Here is a 21104-nt window from a genome sequence, read left to right on the forward strand (position 1 = left end):
GCTATCAGAATTTAATTCCTATACAATTTCATTTAATCTGCAATATACTATATATGATAAGGAGGTCAAGTCAGACTACCTGTCTTAATCCAAAATATGTGTACCTTGTGTACTACCTCAAAATAGTGGGTGCATGTGCACCTGTGTGCACCGAAAATTGGAGCTGTGCACCTAATTTTTTTGGTTGGGTACCCCAGTGCACCTATTTCCATCAACGAATTTCAAGCCTTGCCTTGTGTATTTATCTGACTCAGCCATACCATGTAAAATTGTGGTGCAATTAAGTTCTTCTTCTATATTAAAAGTATACACGAGAGGCAAGTGTAGCAGATCAGTTGATCCTACCTTGCATAACATGTGGAAGAGCTGCATTCAGTAGAGACCAGCTGGGAACAGAGCTGATCACATTCTGAAGACTGCTTGGCAGTCCAGACAAGCGCTTGTCCACAAGAATTCTTTCCAGGGTCTGTACAAAAATAAAACATTATTCATAACAGGATTCATAACTGTAAAAAGTTCATTTGTACATGTGTTGGTAGATTGATCAGAACTGAACTGTAGTTTCCAACACAAAAATTGAAACTTAACTAATTGACCAAGTTCCTCAACCTCAGAATATTCACAACGCATAAAATCATAGTCTCCTGGAGTGGGACACTCGGACACACTGGACATAGTAAGTAAGGATCCTACACAACCAAAAATATTTTGCTTAATTATTGAAAATTCTTGTATGGAGAAAAATATTCTTGCAGGAAGAAAATCAAGAAAAAAATAAGAAAAACAAGAAACCACAAAAAAAGTCAGTTCTCACACAAAGAACAATTTTCTTGTTTTTCTTTAGAGAAGAAAGTGTTTCTGAAAGGTTCTCACGCACAAGAATTTTCTAGAAATAAACTTTATTTTTTTCCTGAGAATGCAAGAAAAAAATTGACACAGAATCAAACTTTTTTGTAAGAGGAATAAAAGAAGCCATCTACGTATCGATACATCAAGGCTTTACAGCCATCCCTATAGACTTTCTGCATTAATCTACATCAAGTCACATGGACTAAATAGACTGGTTCAGGAGTTTACAGTTCAACTCTGATCTAGGAAGGATTCAATGTGGCATCTAGTGGTGCTTGATTACTGAAGTACACAAACTATTGCATCTCCTAATCTATGTTGAACAGATTTTGAATACCTAGGGAGGAGACTAAAAGCACTTGACAAGCATTTTTAAGTAAGGAAGTAGACAAATTAAATGAATGCAATTTCATTGAATATTGTATTTCAATAAGTATATAATATTATGTGGAACAACTGTGACAGGAACTTCAATGCTTTAGGATCATACATATATATATCAGGCTTTTACTAACATAACATTTTTCAAAACTCAAAACAACACTGAACTTACAACTTAAAGTTAAACTGTTTGGTCAACTATTGAATTTAGCTTTCTTTTCGCCTTGGGGTTCTACGTGCAGAGGCGGCGGCACAAAATTTTGTATGGGGGGGAGGGTGCGAGATAATTTGAGATGAAATGTCACTATGACGAGCGCCGAAGGCGCGACAATACCAGGGGGGTCCAGGTCCGGGAATTTTGAAATCTAGACCCTCTGAAATGCTATTTCCTGCATTCTGAGGGGCAAATTTCGCTGGAAGAGTAAGCTAAGTTTAATGACATCTCTATTTGTAAAAAAAAAAAAATCAGAAGGGTTTCAGCCTGATTTTGGGGGTACGGCGCCCTCCCGACATACTTTTTCGCCAGAGGCACGACATGCTCCCACAGGAAGATTGAAAAGTCTTGACCCATTGAAACGCTATTTCCTGAATTCTGAGGGGCAAATTTTGTTGGTGAAGTAAGTTTAATGAAAAAAAGATACAGACGGGTTTCAGAGTTTTGGGGTGCGACGCACTCCCGACATATAATTTTTCCGCCGGAGCGCGACATTGAAAACTTTGATTGAAACGCTATTTCCTGAATTTTGAGGGGCAAATTTTGCTGATAAAGTAAGCTAAGGTTAATGACATCTCTATATGTGAAAAAATACAGACAGGTTTCAGCTTGAGTTTTGGGGTGCGACGCAGTCGCCCCCCTTGCCCCCCCTGTGCCGCCGCCACTGACGTGAGTACGATCAGCAGAATGATTTGGTGCGTGTATGGCTGCTGTATAACGCACGTGAAATTGTCGGGACCAGATGATGTTGATGGCTACTGTAGTGTGTAGTTACTGGTAGCAATACTTACCACACAAGACCCCTCATACGTTTTAGTGAGCTTGGACTGCACGAATGGGCTGAAAAAGAATGTTACACTGATTTAAACTTCAACTGAAATGCAGCGTCAGACAGGGCAGTATGAGCAACCTGCACAGAAATCATGGAGGTTGTCCGTACCGCCCTGCAGAAAGCTTGGCTGCAGAGCTCTGCATACAACAATCAAGTCAATTCAATGGTTGGCATCAGTATTACAAATATTAGATGGAGGTTTTGTGAACAAACTATTGTTTCGCCTGCTCTGAACGGAGTGGTTAGTTCTTCTGCCATGACCGGCAGAAGTAAGTTAATTATTATCATCATTGTTAAATTTTAGATCTGTCATTTGAAGCTTAGGAAAAAAATACAATTTCAATTTTTTTGATGGATGCGGTCAAATTTGCCTCCGTCTCAATTGCAACATCATCATCTGATGACATCATTAAATTGCAAAAAAGCAAGTTAAATATCCATCCCTACTAGTAGGCCTGGACAGAGAGACAGATCCTGGAGACAGTGTTATATGTTTCATAACAGACAGCACTGCTGGAATTGAAACTTTTAAATTGAAATTAGCTGGCATTTATATAAGAATCTTTAAATACTAATAATTAATATTTCATTGAGGTATGACATCTCCTTCCTTGTTTCATACAAGTGAACCATATTGATGTGCATGACTTGTGTAGTATTGAATTTGTTAGGCCAATCATCAGTTTCTGAATAACAACTAAACAAGTGCTGCTGCCATTCACCATCAAATTGACCACTGGTTGTCAAGCAAAACACTGTGATCTGTCGTTCCACGGAGCTGACCATTCCTTTGAAGAAATATCAAAACACTTGTTTCTACGCAGAGCCCAGACAGGCCCCAGAGGAGATCTGCAGATGCTACTCCAATTGGTGACGCTAATTAACAACAAGGGCTCCCAAACCAGGACAGAAAAGGGTTTGCGGAAAAAGCTGGCCTGTCTACCAGGCCAGGCCACCAGGCCTGTCTACGAGGCCTGTCTACCACGTCAGGCTTCTCAGATACCCCATTCATGTCCCCACAAACCCCATAACCTGACAGAAAATAATCTAAAGCTCGTTCCATTTCATAAGTCTGATCCTGCCAAATCATGCTCAGAAAAATCTGATCCTGCCAAATCACCCAGAAAGTCGGAAGAGCATTATCTCTAACATCAGATGAGTGTGAAAAATATGAAATTTAAACAAGCTCTTAAAACAATCTCTAAATATTTTAGAGCTATACGAGATGTACAGTACAATATCAATTATGATTATTATCACATCGCATACATGTAGATAGATAAAGCAATTATAACTGAATTGGTGCATATCGTAATGAGTACTGGCTTGAATGATTGAATGGAACCAGGAATTTTCCCCTTGGTAAACAAGCAAGCTTGGACATATAATTATACTGGAGACCTGTGGCACCGCACGCTAGCTGTGGATATGATGTGTTACTAGCTGATCACGTGAGGTACATGTAGGGTTCAGAGTTCAAGCATCTAATAAAGAGCTGTCGCCCAAATGATCCCCATTAAGCCTGGACATTAATATAGCACAATAATGGATCAGGGAAAGATTCTCACAAAAATCGATTGAAGCAGTGATAAGTAGTCAGGGAAAAGTCTGAAGTGACACACATGAGTGTACGTACATACTGTAAAGAGGAAAATAGTTGCATTTTTCACAATGACCTCTTCCCCGCAAACTTAAAACCACAGGGAACATAACTTTTTTTTTCAATCCCCTTTTACAGTAAAAATCCTACTAGCAGTTTCAGCCATGAACTTGAAACACATCACGAATACTCCATTTTCTTCCTCTGAAGTTAAATCCCCGCAAACATTTCCCCTTTTACAGTAAATCTCATTGAATTAGGAGTCAATGTAACGTTGGAAATGTCCCCATGACAGTACAAGCTAGGATGAATTATAAAAAGACCCAGTCTGCACACGGCCTAGAATGTCGTATTGTCGAGTCTTAATTGTTGTGAATAGGCCATAAAAAAGGGCCAGCCCAGATAACCCAAACTGCTTATCCTGTGCCCTCTTTTCCGGAAACCCTAAAGCTTTGTTGTTATGATGTAAATCAACAGGTTTATTTTTCTTGTTGCAAAATTGCGGCCTATCAATAGTATCTGAATAATGTGAACAAAGAAAAATGAGGCATTGTCATGATCTATATCAACTCTAAATAGATGGATTTCTCCAAACCTTGTCAGTCTCCAGAGAAAGGCCTGCACGGCGGCAGGGATGCTGTCTGAACCGTCATCCTCGTCCACCATGTTTTCCTTCACCGTCTTGGCGAACATCAGGCTCACGGTTTCTTCCTTCATCGCTCCAGTTCAGGAGTAACCGACAGTCTGACCGCTGGCCGCGGCTGCAGGGAGAGTGTACCGCTGTACGAACCGCGAACAGGCCATGGAAAACACGACAAAATGTCACCTTCTCTTGTTGACGACCAGCGAAAGGTGACTGGTGGCCACGCCCTCTTGCAATTTAGTCTCCCTAGCAGACTCCGTATAAGGATAGAACTTAGTGTTTCTTTGTAAGATCATTAACGTTACCTGCGTCTTTTTTTTTCTTTCTTCGAAATTTTGAGGTTTACAATGAGCTTTTAGGCTATGAGACAATAAGAAAAGCCGTAGTAATCAGAAAACAGCACATGATAATCCACGACCTATGCACCGCACAGTCTGAATTGGAGGCTATTTGAATTCATTTATTCGTGGCACGGGCTCTCATCTCATCTCAGCACCGGAAGGGACCGTACGTTTGTCATCGCGGGAGGGGTTGAATGGGGCCGAACAAGATTCATGTTGTGTGTCATGCCATGTGGATGACATCCACGCGCGCATCAATTTTCGTCAGTTTCTACAAATAAAAAGCTGCAACGTGAGAAAATATATGCCGTAAATTGCACATAGAATATATATCGGAAAACGGATACACATGTCATGCAATGCCGCTTTTTGTGTGTAATACGCGTACTAATTCTGTTGCAAACATTTTCCTTGCACAAAATGTGTTTATAGTGCTGAGCGAAGCTTTCCAAAGTCTGCAATGAAGAAGTGAAAGAATAAAGATAAAGAAATTGTTGTTTTGTCTGCCATGTTCTTAACAGACATGGTATATATACTTAATGTCATTTGTAATATTCCTGGTCACTTAGATTTCATAATGAAGGCATCTTTTTTGGGATCTTCTTTTATTTTTTTGTACGCTCTGGTCAGTTGTGCTGTGCCCATAGGATGTAATCCATATCATATCAAATCAGATCAATATGGCCTTATCATTTGTATAAAATTGGACCGGTAGATCTGATTATGCTTGCGTGTATTGCTGTTTTCATTCTATTTCTCGAAAAGTTTTGTCTCACAGCTCAGAAAATGACAAGAAATAGTCATGCCTTTAAGTATCAGACTTTTCAACCTAGGAAGTTGATGTGTTAAAAAAAATGATCGTAGAGTGGACCTCGTTGCAACCAAGTACCGTGGATGCATCCTCATTAGACAGCTTTAAACAACGCATGCAGTTAGATATGCGAAGGTTAGACATGACAGGTCGTTCGGCGTAATACAACCAACTGCTACTGCGCCGCGTGCCTGCGAAGCTGGTGTGACGCCGAATCCGAATGGCGGTTATACCGGCTATATAGATACAGATACACTTTGTCCGCCAGAGTACTTAAATTTTTTTTCTTATATGGTACTTATACAAGAGTTCGGAAGACCACAGCATGTCTAGAACAATAGATACAAACCGGACGTTCAGCTAGTATAAAAGGAAGTCACTAAATGCAATTAAATTGATTCTTTTTTTGTTTTTTGTTTTCCTTTTCAAGACCTATAGTTACCAAGTTACATACAAAACAAATATCCGAGTCGCGTACAATCCATTTGGACATTTAAAGCTTCCTGACTCACGCTGATCAATGTTGCTGAAGAACTAACTTTTTACCCGAAGTACTATTGGGGACGGGGGTCGCGGGGAAATACTGTGTTCTGCGATCTTAACAGTTCTACTGAGGCATTTTATACTACATATGTATCCAAATGTAGCGTCCGTACCCAACATGTAGCGCCCATACCCCCGCATGTAGCGTCCATGGCCCGGGCATGTAGCATCCGTAGCTTCACCTGTAGCGTCTTTACTCCGCCCTGTAACGTCCGTACCCCCACCTGTAGCGTCCGTACCCCCACCTGTAGCGTCCGTACCCCCACCTGTAGCGTCCGTACCCCCACCTGTAGCGTCCGTACCCCCACATGTAGCGTCGGTACCCCCACATGTAGCGTCCGTACCCCCACCTGTAGCGTCCGTACCCCCACCTGTAGCGTCCGTACCCCGACCTGTAGCGTCCGTACCCCGGCCTGTAGCGTCCGTACCCCCACCTGTAGCGTCCGTACCCCCACCTGTAGCGTCCGTACCCCCACCTGTAGCGTCCGTACCTCCATCTGTAGCGCCCGTACCCCCACCTGTAGCGTCCGATTGATCCTTTCCAAAATAACCAGAGTAGCGTAAATGCCTCTATTGAAACATACTAAGACGCCATTGAAACCATTGCTATCACGTAGAAAAAGTGGTATAGAGAAGGGAAATAAACCACGGTATACTTCGGTCCCAATTGGGGAAAAAATGGGGCGCCGGGTAGTTCACGGGCCAATTTGTTTGCACTTTCAGGCACGACCCCTACGTGGCGCCGTCGGGCACCCTGCGGGGCTATTTGTTGGGCCCGACCGGGATACCGAATCAATTTAACTCAGACTTAAATTGAACGCGGGACCCGGCAACAAATAGACGGCGTGAGCTTACCAAATTATCCAGCACACGACAAAAAATATAACAGGGCAGTTACAAACGCAGAAGCAAGCGACTTGTCCTTGGTGATGACCAATATTTACATTCACACACACGAACACACATACACGCACACACACACACACACACACACACACACACACACACACACAGGCAAAACAGTATTGTTCTTGGTGCTGAATGCTATCACACACAAAACAAATACCTGCTTTCAAACTCCTACTGTTTGATGACGCTTTTGATCCATAAGAATGTAGTATCCATCACAGAAGACAATTGAAATTCTGGAAAGAGTAGCATAGCGACACTTTTAACTTTCGATCCATGGGTAGGTGCGAAACCAAAATAAATCTCTTTCATCTATGACAAAAGCTGTTCAGTGTGTGATTGTTACCTTCCAGATGACAACTCCCTCTACATCCCAGGGTGCTGATGTCGTCGTTCCAAAGGAAACAAAGCGATCGTGACTCGATTGGTTTTCGCCGTCAATAACGTAGCTAGATCATGTCTGATTTGTGTTATGAGTCTGAATACATCACTCTTGTGGTAGCCAAAATACAATCGCACCATAGCCGCGCAATAAAAGACCCCCAGGCATACGTTACCTGTCAAGGGAGGTCCCTTGCGGTAGAGACATGTTATGCAACTTCGTGTTCTGTTGTAAGCTAAGAAAGCAATCAATACCCGGAACAGGAAGCACTACTACTGTCAGTGTTATAGACAGAAACATTCAGTAAGCACCATGGACATAGAATAGTCAGGCACAGGAAACACAGTCAGCACAAGGGACAGGGGAAACACAGTCAGCACTAGGGACAGGGAAACACAGTCTGCACTAGGGACATTAAAATACAAACAGGGACAGGAAAACACAGTTAGCACCAGGGACAAGGAAACACAATGAGCACCAGGGACAGGGAAACACAATAAGCACCAGGGACAAGGAAACAAAGTCAGCACTAATGACAGAAAAATACAATCAAATCGTATCAGGGACAAGGAAATACAGTCAGCACCAGGGACATGGAAACACAATCAGTACCAGGGACAGGGTAACACAGTCAGCACAATGCAGGGAAACATAGCACTAGTGACAATTGATCACAGTCATCACATAGCGGGTAATGTGTGGTAATTCAGTCAGAATCAAGGGAAAAGAAACACAGTCAGGGACAGGCACGTGAAAGCACAGCCAGCACTAGGGACAGGGAATATTAGAGACAAGGAAACACATTCAGTACCAAGGACAGGGCAACAAAGTCAGCATCAGGGACAGGGAAGCACAGTCAGTACCAGGGACAGGGCAACACAGTCAGCACCAGGAACAGAGAAACACAGTCAGTACCAAGGACAGGGCAACACAGTCAGCACCAGGGACAGGTAAGCACAGCCAGCACTAGGGGCATGGAATATTGATACGAATATTAGAGACAAGGAAGCACCGTAAACAAGAGGGACAGGGAAAGACAAACCGCATCAAGGATAGGGAAACGCAGTCAGTACCATCGACAGGGAAACACAGTCAGCACGAGGAACAGGGAATAGCCTATCATGGCTTGTCCTTACCAAACGGAATCATGTAATGCTAAACCTAGCGGATGATCTGATTAGTACGAGACTCTCTCTCCTCTTACCTACGACGGACATTTGGGCTTCTGGGGACGATCATGTGAGGTTTCAATATTAACACAAGTCTCTATACAACGGAATCTGTTTGGCTATGGTTCAGTGCCAGCAAAACCGAGATCTAACCGAACGGTATGTAGGAAAAATTTTCTGCCACATCAGCGATCCTAATATTTACCAGCGGAAAGGCTTGGTCTCTTCGATCTGCAATCATGGTGCATTACAGTTGCCTAATGTGTTAGCCACAACGAAAACATATAACAATTTTTAAAGGTCATCAATGTCCATGTAACTGCAGGAAAGTCATTTTAACACAAAGAGAGGAACGCTTTAGTTTTCTTTAAACATGGCAGCAACATTTTTTCCTAACTCAAATCTGGCCTATTTGGGCTGTCTTATAACGTAATGCCCAACCCCAAGCTAGTCAACAATACTGCCTCAATCTATCCCACGTGCCTAAGTCCATGTAAACAATTACCTACATCCACATGATCATTAGGAGTATGTGTCCACACAGCAAAGATATCTTCTGTTTAATTTTTGACTAAAATTTGCCTGAGTCATAGTTTACACGGACTGAAAGGGGCGGGGCTTACCTTCGACCGACTGGTTGATCAGATAAGGATGTTTTAAAAGGGAGAGGACAACACTCTGAAGTCACCACAGGACTGAGACCGGCAGGAGTAACAACTCAAGATCTGTGTCCGTTCGGCAAGACCAAAGACCTTCACGCCGTACCAGCTCCAGACTACGGGACAACACGAGCAATGCGGGGAGTTTGTCCCCTCCTCCTGCTGCTGTGTGGCAGCACCTGTCTGCTTGCCTCAGCTATACCTAAAGAAGAGGTGAGTGGGAAGATTTGAGATTGTTGTCTTTAACACTTTTACCGCTGCTGTTGGATGTTGAAACATTTATGATTTATACCAGAGTTTTTGAATTAAATATGTCAATATCAAATGGCAGTTCATGCAGCTGACATGTTGTCCACGGTAGCTATCAGAAGTCTTTGATATGAACGATCGCGAGATAGCAGTTTGGGTGGGAATAACCACGTAAGGCCGCTTTTAACTAAACGACAATCACTGAGCGACCATACAATGACAAGAACTGGATTTATGTAACCCTTCATTTCATAATTGGAATATGATGCAATGTGTAAAAGTATTATAATTCAAAAGACAACAAAACACACTAGACGTGTAAAAATGAATTCTTCATTTATGAAATTCGTTGAGCGATCTGTAAAATTTAAGGTCAAACAGCTGTCGAAGCCTCCAGTGGAAAGGGGTGTAAAGGTCCAGGTTTTCGTATGTTTTGCTCTGTCTCATGTGATTCGTGATGTGCTTCACGATTGAAGTATGTACGCCATTTACAAATGCCCAATGGAATGCTGTTTTTCTCGTCGTCATCGGTGATCAAGGAAAGGTAAAGATATGCTGCATGAATAATCTGTTGTTTTTACTCCCCTCCGCAGATCCTTGGCGCTGTCAGGGACTTCCAGCACTCTAGACATGGTAAGAAACAACAAAAAATGTAACCATTCTTTCACAGTAAACACCAATTGAACATAATATAAGTACATACAAAATAAACAAAGATCAAATCCAAGGAAGTATGTGTTGCGATAGAATGAATGTGACTTAAGTACAGCCTAAACAATGGTGTCCGATGAGTGGAAAAGACGGTAAACAAAAGAATAGCACTGTTTACGCCATCTTGCATTAAAGGTATCAGGTTAAAAACAAACATCTTACTGGCACTACAGGTTCTAGGTATTTAAACCATACTTATTTGCTAACTTAGCAATGCGGCATCGTGTGGCGCAATCGGTAGGGTGTTTCGCCCAGTCCCGGGTTCGAAACCACTGCTATGCCCCGATGTTGTGCCCTTGGGAAAGGCACTTTACACGACTTTCCTCACTCCACCCAGGTGTGAATGGGCACCTGACCTCGGTTGGGGAAGGTCGTATTGAGGTAGCTTGTTGGCGCCGAATGGCAGCCTCCCAGACCCTTGCGACAGTTCCACAAAGTGCAAGTGTGGTGCAAATATGTATCTGTGTATTATGTGATTGTAAACCCTGCAGCAATTCAGCACTGGCTGCAATGGTAATTTCGGACCAATAAACCAATAGTAATTTCTAACTAGCGTCATGATTTTCATTTCTTGTGCTATTTATCAACATCAGACGCCGGAGATTTTACCCATCAGGCGTCTCTAGACGTGCTCGGCCGGTTCAACCTGCTGTGGAAGTTCGACAGCGAGACCATCACGTTCGAGGCGCATGCGCAGACCACGGGGTACATCGGACTCGGCTTGTCGCCCAATGGTGGCATGGAAGGATCTGACGTCATCATCGGATGGGTGAAGGACGGACATGCCTTTATAACGGTAAATAATAATAACACGTTACCTGTTCATCTTCGTATTATATTGGTTAATGTTCGAATAAGAATATATACCGTGCATTTCTGTGTATGGCAAGAAATGATTATGTTTGAATACAACAACCTATATTGCTTTTCGATAGCTTTTATATCTGTTATGTTGCAGTATGCTAAATGATTAACTGCTTCGTATTCGTCTGGGTAGTCCAACACGTACACGAAACGAACTCCACTTTATAATACTTATCATACTCTTAGAGTGTATTATGGAACATTCATGCAACCCTTGTATCACAGGACCGTTTTGCGGAGGGGTACTTCGAGCCGCGGCTGGACGCCCACCAGGACGTGGAGCTGTTGTCCGGGTACGAGAACGGCACGCACACCGTCCTCAGGTTCCGCAGGAGGCTCAGGCCGTGCGACACCGCGGAGGACAGGGAGATCACGGTATAGCCCCCTCTCACTGGACCCGCGGCACGCTGGATTTGTGTTACCCTTGACTTTATAATGGGATTGTCATTCAAAACGGACAAGTATGACCAAAAAGGCAACAGAACACACAAAGGCTTAAGGCTTATGTCAGTCTCAGACAGAAACGTATTGATATAGATCCTAAGGTTAACTGACCGCATATTGTCTGCATATCTATCGTAAACGAAGAGTAGAACTCGTTCCCACAGTAGGCACATTCTCACCAGACGGATTACCATACACTGTTTAATTGTGTTTTTCCCCGTCTCCAAACTTTATTCTATTTGTTTACCAGAAAACCATTAGACTGTTTTCCTTCATTTTCCGGTGAAGAAGTTTTGACAGACCATATAGACATGTGCTTTTGTTATCTAATGTTTATTGGCTGCATATTGGCTACATATACAGCAAAGATATATAAAAAGAGGACAGGTGAGATCTACTTATTTTGCAAGCTTTGTTTTTTTACTTCGGTTTTGGACAGACAAGGACGACATGACACTGCACTCAAGTTTTTCATAACTTATTTCAACAGTGCCACGTACAGTGAACAATATACCCATTTCTACACCTGGGTGGAGTGGGGAAAGTCATGTAAAGTGCATTTCCCAAGGGCGCAACATCGGTGGCGTCCGGCAGGGGATTCAAACCCGGGACCGCTGGGTTCTGGGCCGAAGACCCTGCCGTTACGCCACACGACCCCACAAAGCTTTGTAGCCCAAGGAATCATCTAGATAATAGAGTGTGAATGTAAGAATCGTTTCACTGACTTGCTCCCGAATAGGAAGACACCCAGCGAGTGATCTGGTCCTTTAACGACCACGACCCCGTGGACCATGGCCATGTCGGACAGAACGGACCACATGTGCTGTACCACGGCAGGAACCGCGGGACTAAGAGCATCATCCTGCTGCAGAAGAACCCACCAATCCTCGACGTACAGGACAGTAGTATCCTAACCCTTGAACTCACCAGCGCAAATGTAAGTACATGTCCCTATGCGAGTACTTGTATACTTGTATGCATCTCCTTTTAGCGAGAGCAAAGCAACAAACAACTGATTTTCATTGATGTATCCGGGTTGTGGATGAACTTCCCGATGTTAATAGAGAACCAATAGGGAAAACTGAAAAATAACTTTCTAAGAAACAATTTGTGGCTGAAAAATAACTTGCTGAAAATGGCTAGAATATCACGTTATAAAGTGGCAATATCTTAGTCGTTTGTACCTGATCCATCTTATTGCCATACATGTGCACAGGTTCTGGTTCCTGCAAAGGAGACGACCTACTGGTGTAACACCTTGCGGCTGCCTACATTGGACAGAAAGCACCATCTCGTCAAGGTGATCCATGAAATTATCTTGCATCATCTCCTATAATTTTGTTAGATTTAACCCTCATACAGCCAATACTTGTCTTTCACCATGAGAATATAACTCTTATTAAGTGTTTCTAACCTTTACTTTAAACTCGGACTATATCCAGTAAGTTATTAACGGGACTAATGACGGTAGTAACGGTGGCAGTAATGGTAGTAATGCGATTACTGGTAGTAATGATAATAGTAATGCGATTAGTAATGGTCCACACGTAAAGGAAAACGTCCGCCATTCTGTGAAGGTACTTTGATGGAGGAAAAATGGGAAGTATAGCATAACTTGATATCCAAGCAGATCTCCACGGTGCCAAAATCGTATCAGCCAGCCAGAGAAGCTCCAGTCAGGCTGACTGGAGCTTCTCTGGTTGGCTGGAGCTTCTCTGGCTGGCTGGAGCTTCTCTGGCTGACTGGAGCTTCTCTGGCTGGCTGGAGCTTCTCTGGCTGACTGCAGCTTCTCTGGTTGGCTGGAGCTTCTCTGGCTGACTGGAGCTTCTCTGGTTGGCTGGAGCTTCTCTGGCTGGCTGGAGCTTCTCTGGATGACTGGAGCTTCTCTGGCTGACTGGAGCTTCTCTGGCTGGCTGGAGCTTCTCTGGCTGACTGCAGCTTCTCTGGTTGGCTGGAGCTTCTCTGGCTGACTGGAGCTTCTCTGGCTGACTGGAGCTTCTCTGGTTGGCTGGAGCTTCTCTGGTTGAATGGAGCTTCGCTTGCTGACTGGAGCTTCTCTATGTGGCTGATACGATTTTGTCACCGTGTAGATCTGCTAGGAGATTAAGCATAACTAGCCAACCACGAACTTTCACGTTTTGACTCATTACGTGTGTTCGTTTGTCAGATCGAACCGATCATCCAGCCGGGTCACGAGTCTCTGGTTCACCATATGGTCGTGTACCAGTGCAAGTTGGGACAGGTCCCTCCGATGTTGGACGGGGGCCATGAGTGCCGCCATCCAAACATGCCGGAAGAATGGAACAACTGCAAATCCATCATGACTGCCTGGGCAATTGGAGGAAAGGTAAGTGACGGTTATATAAGTAGGCCAATATAAGTTGAATCCTATACACCAGCCCAGTTGTGTAGACCATTACAGTGTTCTCACCAGGATTTTTTCACAGTGTAGGGGAATGTTTGCGCGGCAAAGCCGCATGGCGAGCGCTACAGGTGTGAGGATGAGGGCTGCAGGCAGGAATATTGTAGGGGGTCCGAGGCATCTTCCCCCTTGAAATTTTGACCTTTAAAACTATCAGACACTATTTCCTGCATTTTTTTTTCTACTTTTGCATCAAAACCCCTTTGCTGTTTGAAACACAACGTCGTAGGGGTCAAAATCACAGCAAAGGGATCCATATCACAGCGTAGACGCCCCCTACTCTCAACTGCCCTGGCGAGAACCCTGAGATTACCTTAATTGTCATAACATTACCATCAAAGCAACCATGTCTGTAAGGCTAATGAGACCACCTTTCAACCAGACGGCGATCACTGCGTGACCGTTCGACGACTAAAATTTAATGTGTATAATGTGCAAGATGTAAAGTATGATCTAAAAGACATCAAAGAATGTTTGGACATTAGAACAAGCAATGTATAAGTATACGACACGTTAAATTTCAATATGTTTCTCTATCCATGTGATTGTATGTAATTAAACAAACTCATTTCTATGCACTTATTTATTTGTATGTTTGTATGTATACGTATATATCTTACGAAATTCGCTGTACTTTCGTTTTGTCAATAAAGATTGTTGTTGTTGTTGTTGTTTTTGTTGTGATTCGACAAGCGATCTGTGAAATCTTTGATCGCCCATCGATCACAAAGCGGTCGCAGCCTTTAGGGGGAAGCGGTGTTAATGGCATTGTTGGCGGCATAGGGATCAGAAAATACAGTAAAATATTGTTATATCAGCCTTCCAAGCTTAACCAAAATGTACTCCGATGTACTATACTGTCTCCATAGGGGTTCACCTACCCAGACCATGTGGGCTTCTCCCTTGGGACAGACGATGATCCGGATTACGTCATGATGGAAATGCACTATGACAATCCGAAACGGATCAGTGGTAAGTCGCTCGTTGTAAAGCCCCCCTCTCACTGGACCCGCGGCACGCTAGCGGCGTCGCTGCGCCCTAAACTGGTTTTGTGCTACCCTTGACTTTATAATAGGAATATCATTCAAAATGTACAAGTATGACCAAAAATACAACAAAACACACAAAGCTTAAAAAGATTCGTTTTTTGTCGATGAAAATCGTTGAGTGCTTTGTCAATTTGATCGGCCGGGGCTTAAGGACAAACGTAGTAGATCTTGTGCTCATGAAACAAACACGCGTCTTGTCTTAATGTCGTGCCCCCTCCCCCCTCCTCTTACCCCAAAATGATAAGGAGGCTTTTATAGGGAATGGGGTGAAAGAAACAAAATAAGGAGCTCGTTTATACCAGCATTCGCGAATCTACATTCACTCAGGGACGGCATTGATCCAGATTTGAAATAAAACCTATTCGATTTTGCCGATCGGGATTCACCCCCACTCGGGGTCGGATTTTGATTTTTCATAGTAGGATACACGAATCTGTATCAACCCGTGCCAGGGTAAATCCAGATTCCCGAATCATAGTATGAAGAGGGTCAAGTTCTCGAGTTCGTTGCGATCTAGTCACACCTGTAGGTCATACCAGTTCAAATATACACATGGGATATACATGCAGCCCACAGGTCACACTGGGCTTAAAGCAACAACTGCAATATACTTTAATGTCCTTGCAACAGGTGAACGCGACAGTTCGGGACTGAGGTTCTACTACACGCCCGATGTGAGGCAGTATGACGCTGGTGTACTCGACATTGGAGTTAGCTCCCACCCCGCACACGTCATCCCTCCCGGGGCAGAGAGTTTCGACACCGCTGGCTTCTGTTTCGGTCTAGACCCGGTAATGATACACAATAGACAATATCTTTTCTTACATAGTGACAGGTGTTCATTGTCTATTTTAGGTTTCCAACAATATCAGCTTTCGCGACTTTGAAACTAGACCAATGTCTCTAGTGGTGTTCCTCAATGCGAACTGATTAATTCTGATCGTTGAAAATTTTGAAGTTGAAAATAATATACGTCTTTTTTTACAAAATTTTTCAGAAATCAAGCTACTCCTTTCATTTACTTCATTCACCAGCTTCATTCACATACTTCATTCAGTCAGCACCAGGGACAGGGAAACATAGTCGGCACTAGGGCCAGGAAAGCATAGTCGGCACCAAGGACAGCTGCTAGGGAAACACAGTCAGCTACTCATTTAATTGAATTGATTCCCTCGTACCGTACAACAGTACCTGCAGGAGCTAGGCCAGCCCATCCACGTGTTCGCCTCCATGCCCCACGCCCATCTGGCCGGGACAGCCGTACGAACTAAGCTGGTCAGAAACGGCGTGCTGCAGTCGTACGTCGGACGGGACGAGACGTACGACTTCGATCTGCAGGAGATCCGACTCCTCGATCCGGAGGTCGTCGTGAAAGAGGTAAAGGAAGAAGTCGCCTCTTCTGTCATTGTGGCTGTTCACTATTGTTGCATTTGTGCCGGTGCTTGAGGTTAGAAAAATATAGGCATTTCTTACTTCATGTGACTAACTTCAAAGTCTAGATCCTAGACATGTACATTGTTCACAGTTTTTCTATGTTTTATCCTATAGGGCGACCAACTCATCACGGAATGCACCTACAAGACCACCGATAGGACGCAGGTCACGGTGGTAAGTTGTAGATCGACGCACAAAAGAATAAAAATTAGTTTTGTATTGCCGTCATTGTCATCAAAATACAAAGCGACGAATTTGCATCTGGGTGTATAATCATCTAGTATACTTCATTTGCAACCGGACATGTACCGCTAATGATTAATTCTTACGATCAAACTGCTACTTCCTGAACTGTAGGGAGGTTTGAGTTCCAGGGAAGAGATGTGCATCAACTTCATTCAGTACTACCCGCGGATCAAACTGATCACCTGTTACACCGCGCTCGAAATCAACCAACAGGCAACCTTCTTTGGTATCTACTATGCCGGCTGGTACGTACAAAACTAATACTGTTAATCTAACACGTGTGTTTTGTCTGCATCAACATTGGACCATCAAGAGATGTAACATTTTATAGAACACAGTCAAAAATTGTAATAGATTCCAAGAAATATAAACATCATAACGGACTGGTAAAGTCATCTTTGATCCAAATGTAGCAATGTGTTGATATATCACGATAATTATGTATCAATGATAGTGAGTGTGTGTGTATGCATTATATGATGAATATCAAAGACGTTTGTCGTTTATTATCGTAGGGAGTATCCGTTCCCGATCTACTACCCGGCCAACCTGGTTAACCAGACCGTGATTGACGTCATCAATCAGCACCCATGGACCAATGAGGAGGCTGAACGTTTCGAACAACACGTTCGTAACGGTCAGGTGATGTCATATAACTTACCGGTGAGTTCTAAATCACAGATGCAATGTAACATTTGCAGATGCCCATTATGAAAATAATGCGAACTAATTGGCAAGATTGTAAAACTTACTAAAACAGTAGTTGAATCTTACAAGCAAATTCATTTTTCCTGTTTGTCTTACCGCGTGCTGTGCACTTGTTTCTGCTGATGCACAAATTGAAGAAACAAGATGACGTAGAGTATATGACAAAGAGTACTGACGCTCTTTTCTTTTCAACTAATTGCAAGTAAGCTAAATATCTTATAAAAATGACGACCATTATTTCATTGATTGAATGACGTATCTGTGAGGAATTTAAAAAGCTCTAGTTATATGCGTGCAATACTGTTGTTTACCGCTAGGATGAGGCAAATGATTACCAGCTGATTGACCAGCCTGCTGACCCCATCGTACCGGATGACAACTCCGTCTCCATCCCAGGGTGTTGAGCTCATGTCGTCGTTCCCAGGACGCACATCGATCGCAACCCGATCGATTTTCATCGTCAATAAAGTAGCTAGATAATGATTGATGCGTGTGCTGAGTCTGAATACATAACTCTTTTGGTAGCCAAAATATAATCGCACCATAGCCGAGCAATTAAGGACATGAATGAAAGATCTATGATGATACAAGGATTGCGCTACTCCCACAAGTTTTTAACCCGCTGAAGAGAGTTTGATTTTTAGTTATAGAGGCAATTTTCTGTCGCAACAGAAGGAAGTAGTCCAGTCTGACTGCCGCACGTGCTGTCATATTGGTATAGGTCGCTATGTGACGCTGTTGGACTGGGAAATAGGTAGACATACACTACGGGGAGCTCTCTTGAGATAGATACATGTAATGCACCTTTCTGTTTGAATGTAACGTTAAAGCGAGAAAGCAATCATCACCATGCACCGCGGGAAACACTAATACTGTACGAGTTTAGGACAGGGAAACACAGTCAGCACCAGGGACAGAAAATCACTGTCAGCACCAGGGACAGGAAAACAAATCAGCACCTAGGACAGGATAACACAATTAGCACAAGAAACAGTAACAATGCAATCAGCACAAGGAACAGGGTAATACAGTCAGCACCAGGGACAGGGAAACTCAGTCAACACCAGGGTCAGGCAAACACATTCAGTAACAAGGGATAGGGCAACAGGGTCAACACCGGGGACAAGGATACACAGTCAGTACTAGGGACAGGGAAACACAGCACCAGGGACAGGGAAACACAGTCAGCACCAGGGACAGGGAAACACAGTGAGCACCAGGGACAGGGAAACATAGTCAGCACCAGGGACAGGGAAACACAGTGAGCACCAGGGACAGGGAAGCACAGTCAGCACTAGGAATAGGCAATGTCCTTACCAAACGTAATTATGTGATGCTTGACCTATCGGACGATCTGATTGGTACAAGGGTCCTTCTCCTCTTACCTTCAACAGACATTTTGGTTGCTGAAACTGAAATTCTGACGAAAATCATGTAAGGTTCTAAGAATAACATGCGGTCATGACACGACGTGACATCAATCAATCAATCAATCAATCAATCAATCAATCAATCAATCAATCAATCAATCAATCAATCAATCAATCAATCAATCAATCAATCAATCAATCAATCAATCAAGGTCAGTTTGCCTCAACCATCCAAACTGACCTTGACAACCTCGACCGATGGGCATCATCCAGGGAAATGCGACTTCACCCGAGAAAGTGTAAGGTCATGCATGTGTTCTTTACGAGAACAGTTCCCCCGCTGCCACCACTGTTCATCGCCGGCAAACCGCTAGAAGAAGTGGTGTCAGTAAAACTACTCGGTCTGCACATCCAGGCCGATCTGTGTTGGAACACCCTCGTCGACCACACTGTCAAACAAGGCAACTGAAAGCCCCCCCCCCCCCCAACACGCATTCACCACAAAACAATGTTGTGTAATATGCACATTTAAACATAGTCCTGTATGGCCTCCGTCGGTCAGTATTGACCATGGTAAAATCCTAATTCACATTCATTCATTCATTCATGTTTATTGCATGTTCATGCCCTTCCGGGCTAAATGCATTATAAGTAATACAATTGTGCATTGTAATAACAGAAAAAAATGAAGAAAACTATTCTATGTTCTATCTACATCTAAAGTTTACACGCTACTTCTCTCTTCTTGAGACATGTGTACACGAATTCACAGAGTTTCTCAATTACAGATTGATTATTCGATGACATCAAGTATGTGAACAGTTTTTCATTTGTTAAGTTTGTATATCTCTGGTCTAGTTGTATTGCGTTAGCCAAAGAGATGCGTAAATCTTTGTACAGTGAGCATTCTAGAATAAAATGTACTTCATCTTCTATAGAGTTCTTATTACAGAGTGCACATAGCCTATCGCTAGGAGGAGTCCGGCTGTATCTACCAGTTTCAATATGCAGTAGGTGGTCGATAATTCTTAGCTTAGCCATGGCTCGGCGATGGCTAAAGTTTTTGATGTCAAGATATTTTTCTCTTTCATATGCCCGTTTGAATTTTCTGTATGTTCTTAATTTGTTGCCTTGGTTCTCTTTTTTTGCCAGGGGAGTTTAGTTCTGAGTAAAATGTTTGTATAAAAATGTCTTTTAGTCTTTGTTTTAAAGCAGACTGTGCATATGATGTATTGTGATTCTTGTTAATAAGTAGGTAGGCATAGCCCGACTCCTCAAGAATTTTACTAACATCGGATAATCAGCATGGTACTTTATTCACAACAGCCCTACAGCATCGACTATGGCTAAACAGCCCTATACGAGAGTGGCAGTCTAAACATAGTAAGAGGAAAAGAACTACAGCATATCAGAATTAAGTAGTCCAACGTACCATCTGAACGCACCCAAATTTTAAAGTTCGTAGAGGTACTATGCCCCCTCCGATCCCAAGTGCAACGCCTACTGGGGAGGGACTGGTTAATGGACCTGCGCACAAAGCCCAGTTTGAAGGTCCACGTTTTTTTTCTTGTTATTATTTTTGAGAATTTTTTCCTGGTGAAATCTTTGGTCAATTTTGGCCAGTTTTCAGGCAGGGGGACCAGACATGTGTTTAATTTTCAAATCCAGAAAGAAATTGTGACCTTTGACCTTTGTTGTGGTATAGAATTGCATCATTTGGGAGGGGATTTTCCCCTACTAGACCAGTGATTCCCAGCTGCAGGGGGTAAGATCAGGGTTTGTTTACGTTCAAACACGTCTAGCGCGTTAGAATGCAGGAGTCGAACCCCGGCTTTTTCCAAAAACGGCAACTAGACATGTTTAGCTGTCCAGTGGATGGAAGTTTTTGGACATTGAAATACTGTTAAGTGTACTTTGAAGCCTGTTTTTGTTCCTTGTTTTGTATATATTCTGATGGAAGTCTGTTCAACTGCTCCCTCCCCTGTAAGGGGAGGGACCGGTTAATGGACCTGCGCACAAAGCCCAGTTTGAAGGTCCACGTTTTTTTTCTTGTTATTATCTTTGAGAATTTTTTCCTGGTGAAATCTTAGGGTCAATTTTGGCCAGTTTTCAGGCAGGGGGACCAGACATGTGTTTAATTTTCAAATCCAGAAAGAAATTGTGACCTTTGACCTTTGTTGTGGTATAGAATTGCATCATTTGGGAGGGGATTTTCCCCTACTAGACCAGTGATTCCCAGCTGCAGGGGGTAAGATCAGGGTTTGTTTACGTTCA

The 21104-nt window shown here is 43.2% G+C and overlaps 2 protein-coding genes across 4 annotated transcripts in view; one reads left to right on the plus strand and one right to left on the minus strand.

The window, feature by feature from the left end:
• Positions 1–4740, minus strand: part of LOC136425098 (protein unc-80 homolog) — an 85046-nt gene extending 80306 nt beyond the window's left edge. For all 3 annotated transcript variants that reach the window (XM_066413888.1, XM_066413886.1, XM_066413889.1), the window contains exons 1-3: positions 4472–4740; positions 2236–2284; positions 346–466 (exon numbers count right to left, since the gene is read on the minus strand). In XM_066413888.1, coding sequence (XP_066269985.1) covers positions 346–466; positions 2236–2284; positions 4472–4593 — 292 coding nt within the window. In that variant the 5' untranslated portion in view covers positions 4594–4740. The remainder of the gene's footprint in view (positions 1–345; positions 467–2235; positions 2285–4471) is intronic.
• A 4526-nt stretch (positions 4741–9266) lies between these two features.
• On the plus strand, positions 9267–17943 carry LOC136425609 (DBH-like monooxygenase protein 1 homolog). The gene is made up of 14 exons (XM_066414535.1): positions 9267–9546; positions 10176–10215; positions 10887–11089; positions 11383–11532; positions 12341–12538; positions 12818–12901; positions 13769–13948; positions 14893–14995; positions 15703–15863; positions 16261–16449; positions 16621–16680; positions 16864–16997; positions 17268–17415; positions 17778–17943. Exons 1-14 carry the CDS (start codon positions 9469–9471, stop codon positions 17862–17864), a joined length of 1815 nt encoding a protein of 604 aa, XP_066270632.1. The 5' UTR covers positions 9267–9468; the 3' UTR covers positions 17865–17943.
• Positions 17944–21104: the final 3161 nt, after the last annotated feature.

Source organism: Branchiostoma lanceolatum, chromosome 19, assembly GCF_035083965.1.
Source record: "Branchiostoma lanceolatum isolate klBraLanc5 chromosome 19, klBraLanc5.hap2, whole genome shotgun sequence".
NCBI classification, from domain to species: Eukaryota; Metazoa; Chordata; class Leptocardii; order Amphioxiformes; family Branchiostomatidae; genus Branchiostoma; species Branchiostoma lanceolatum.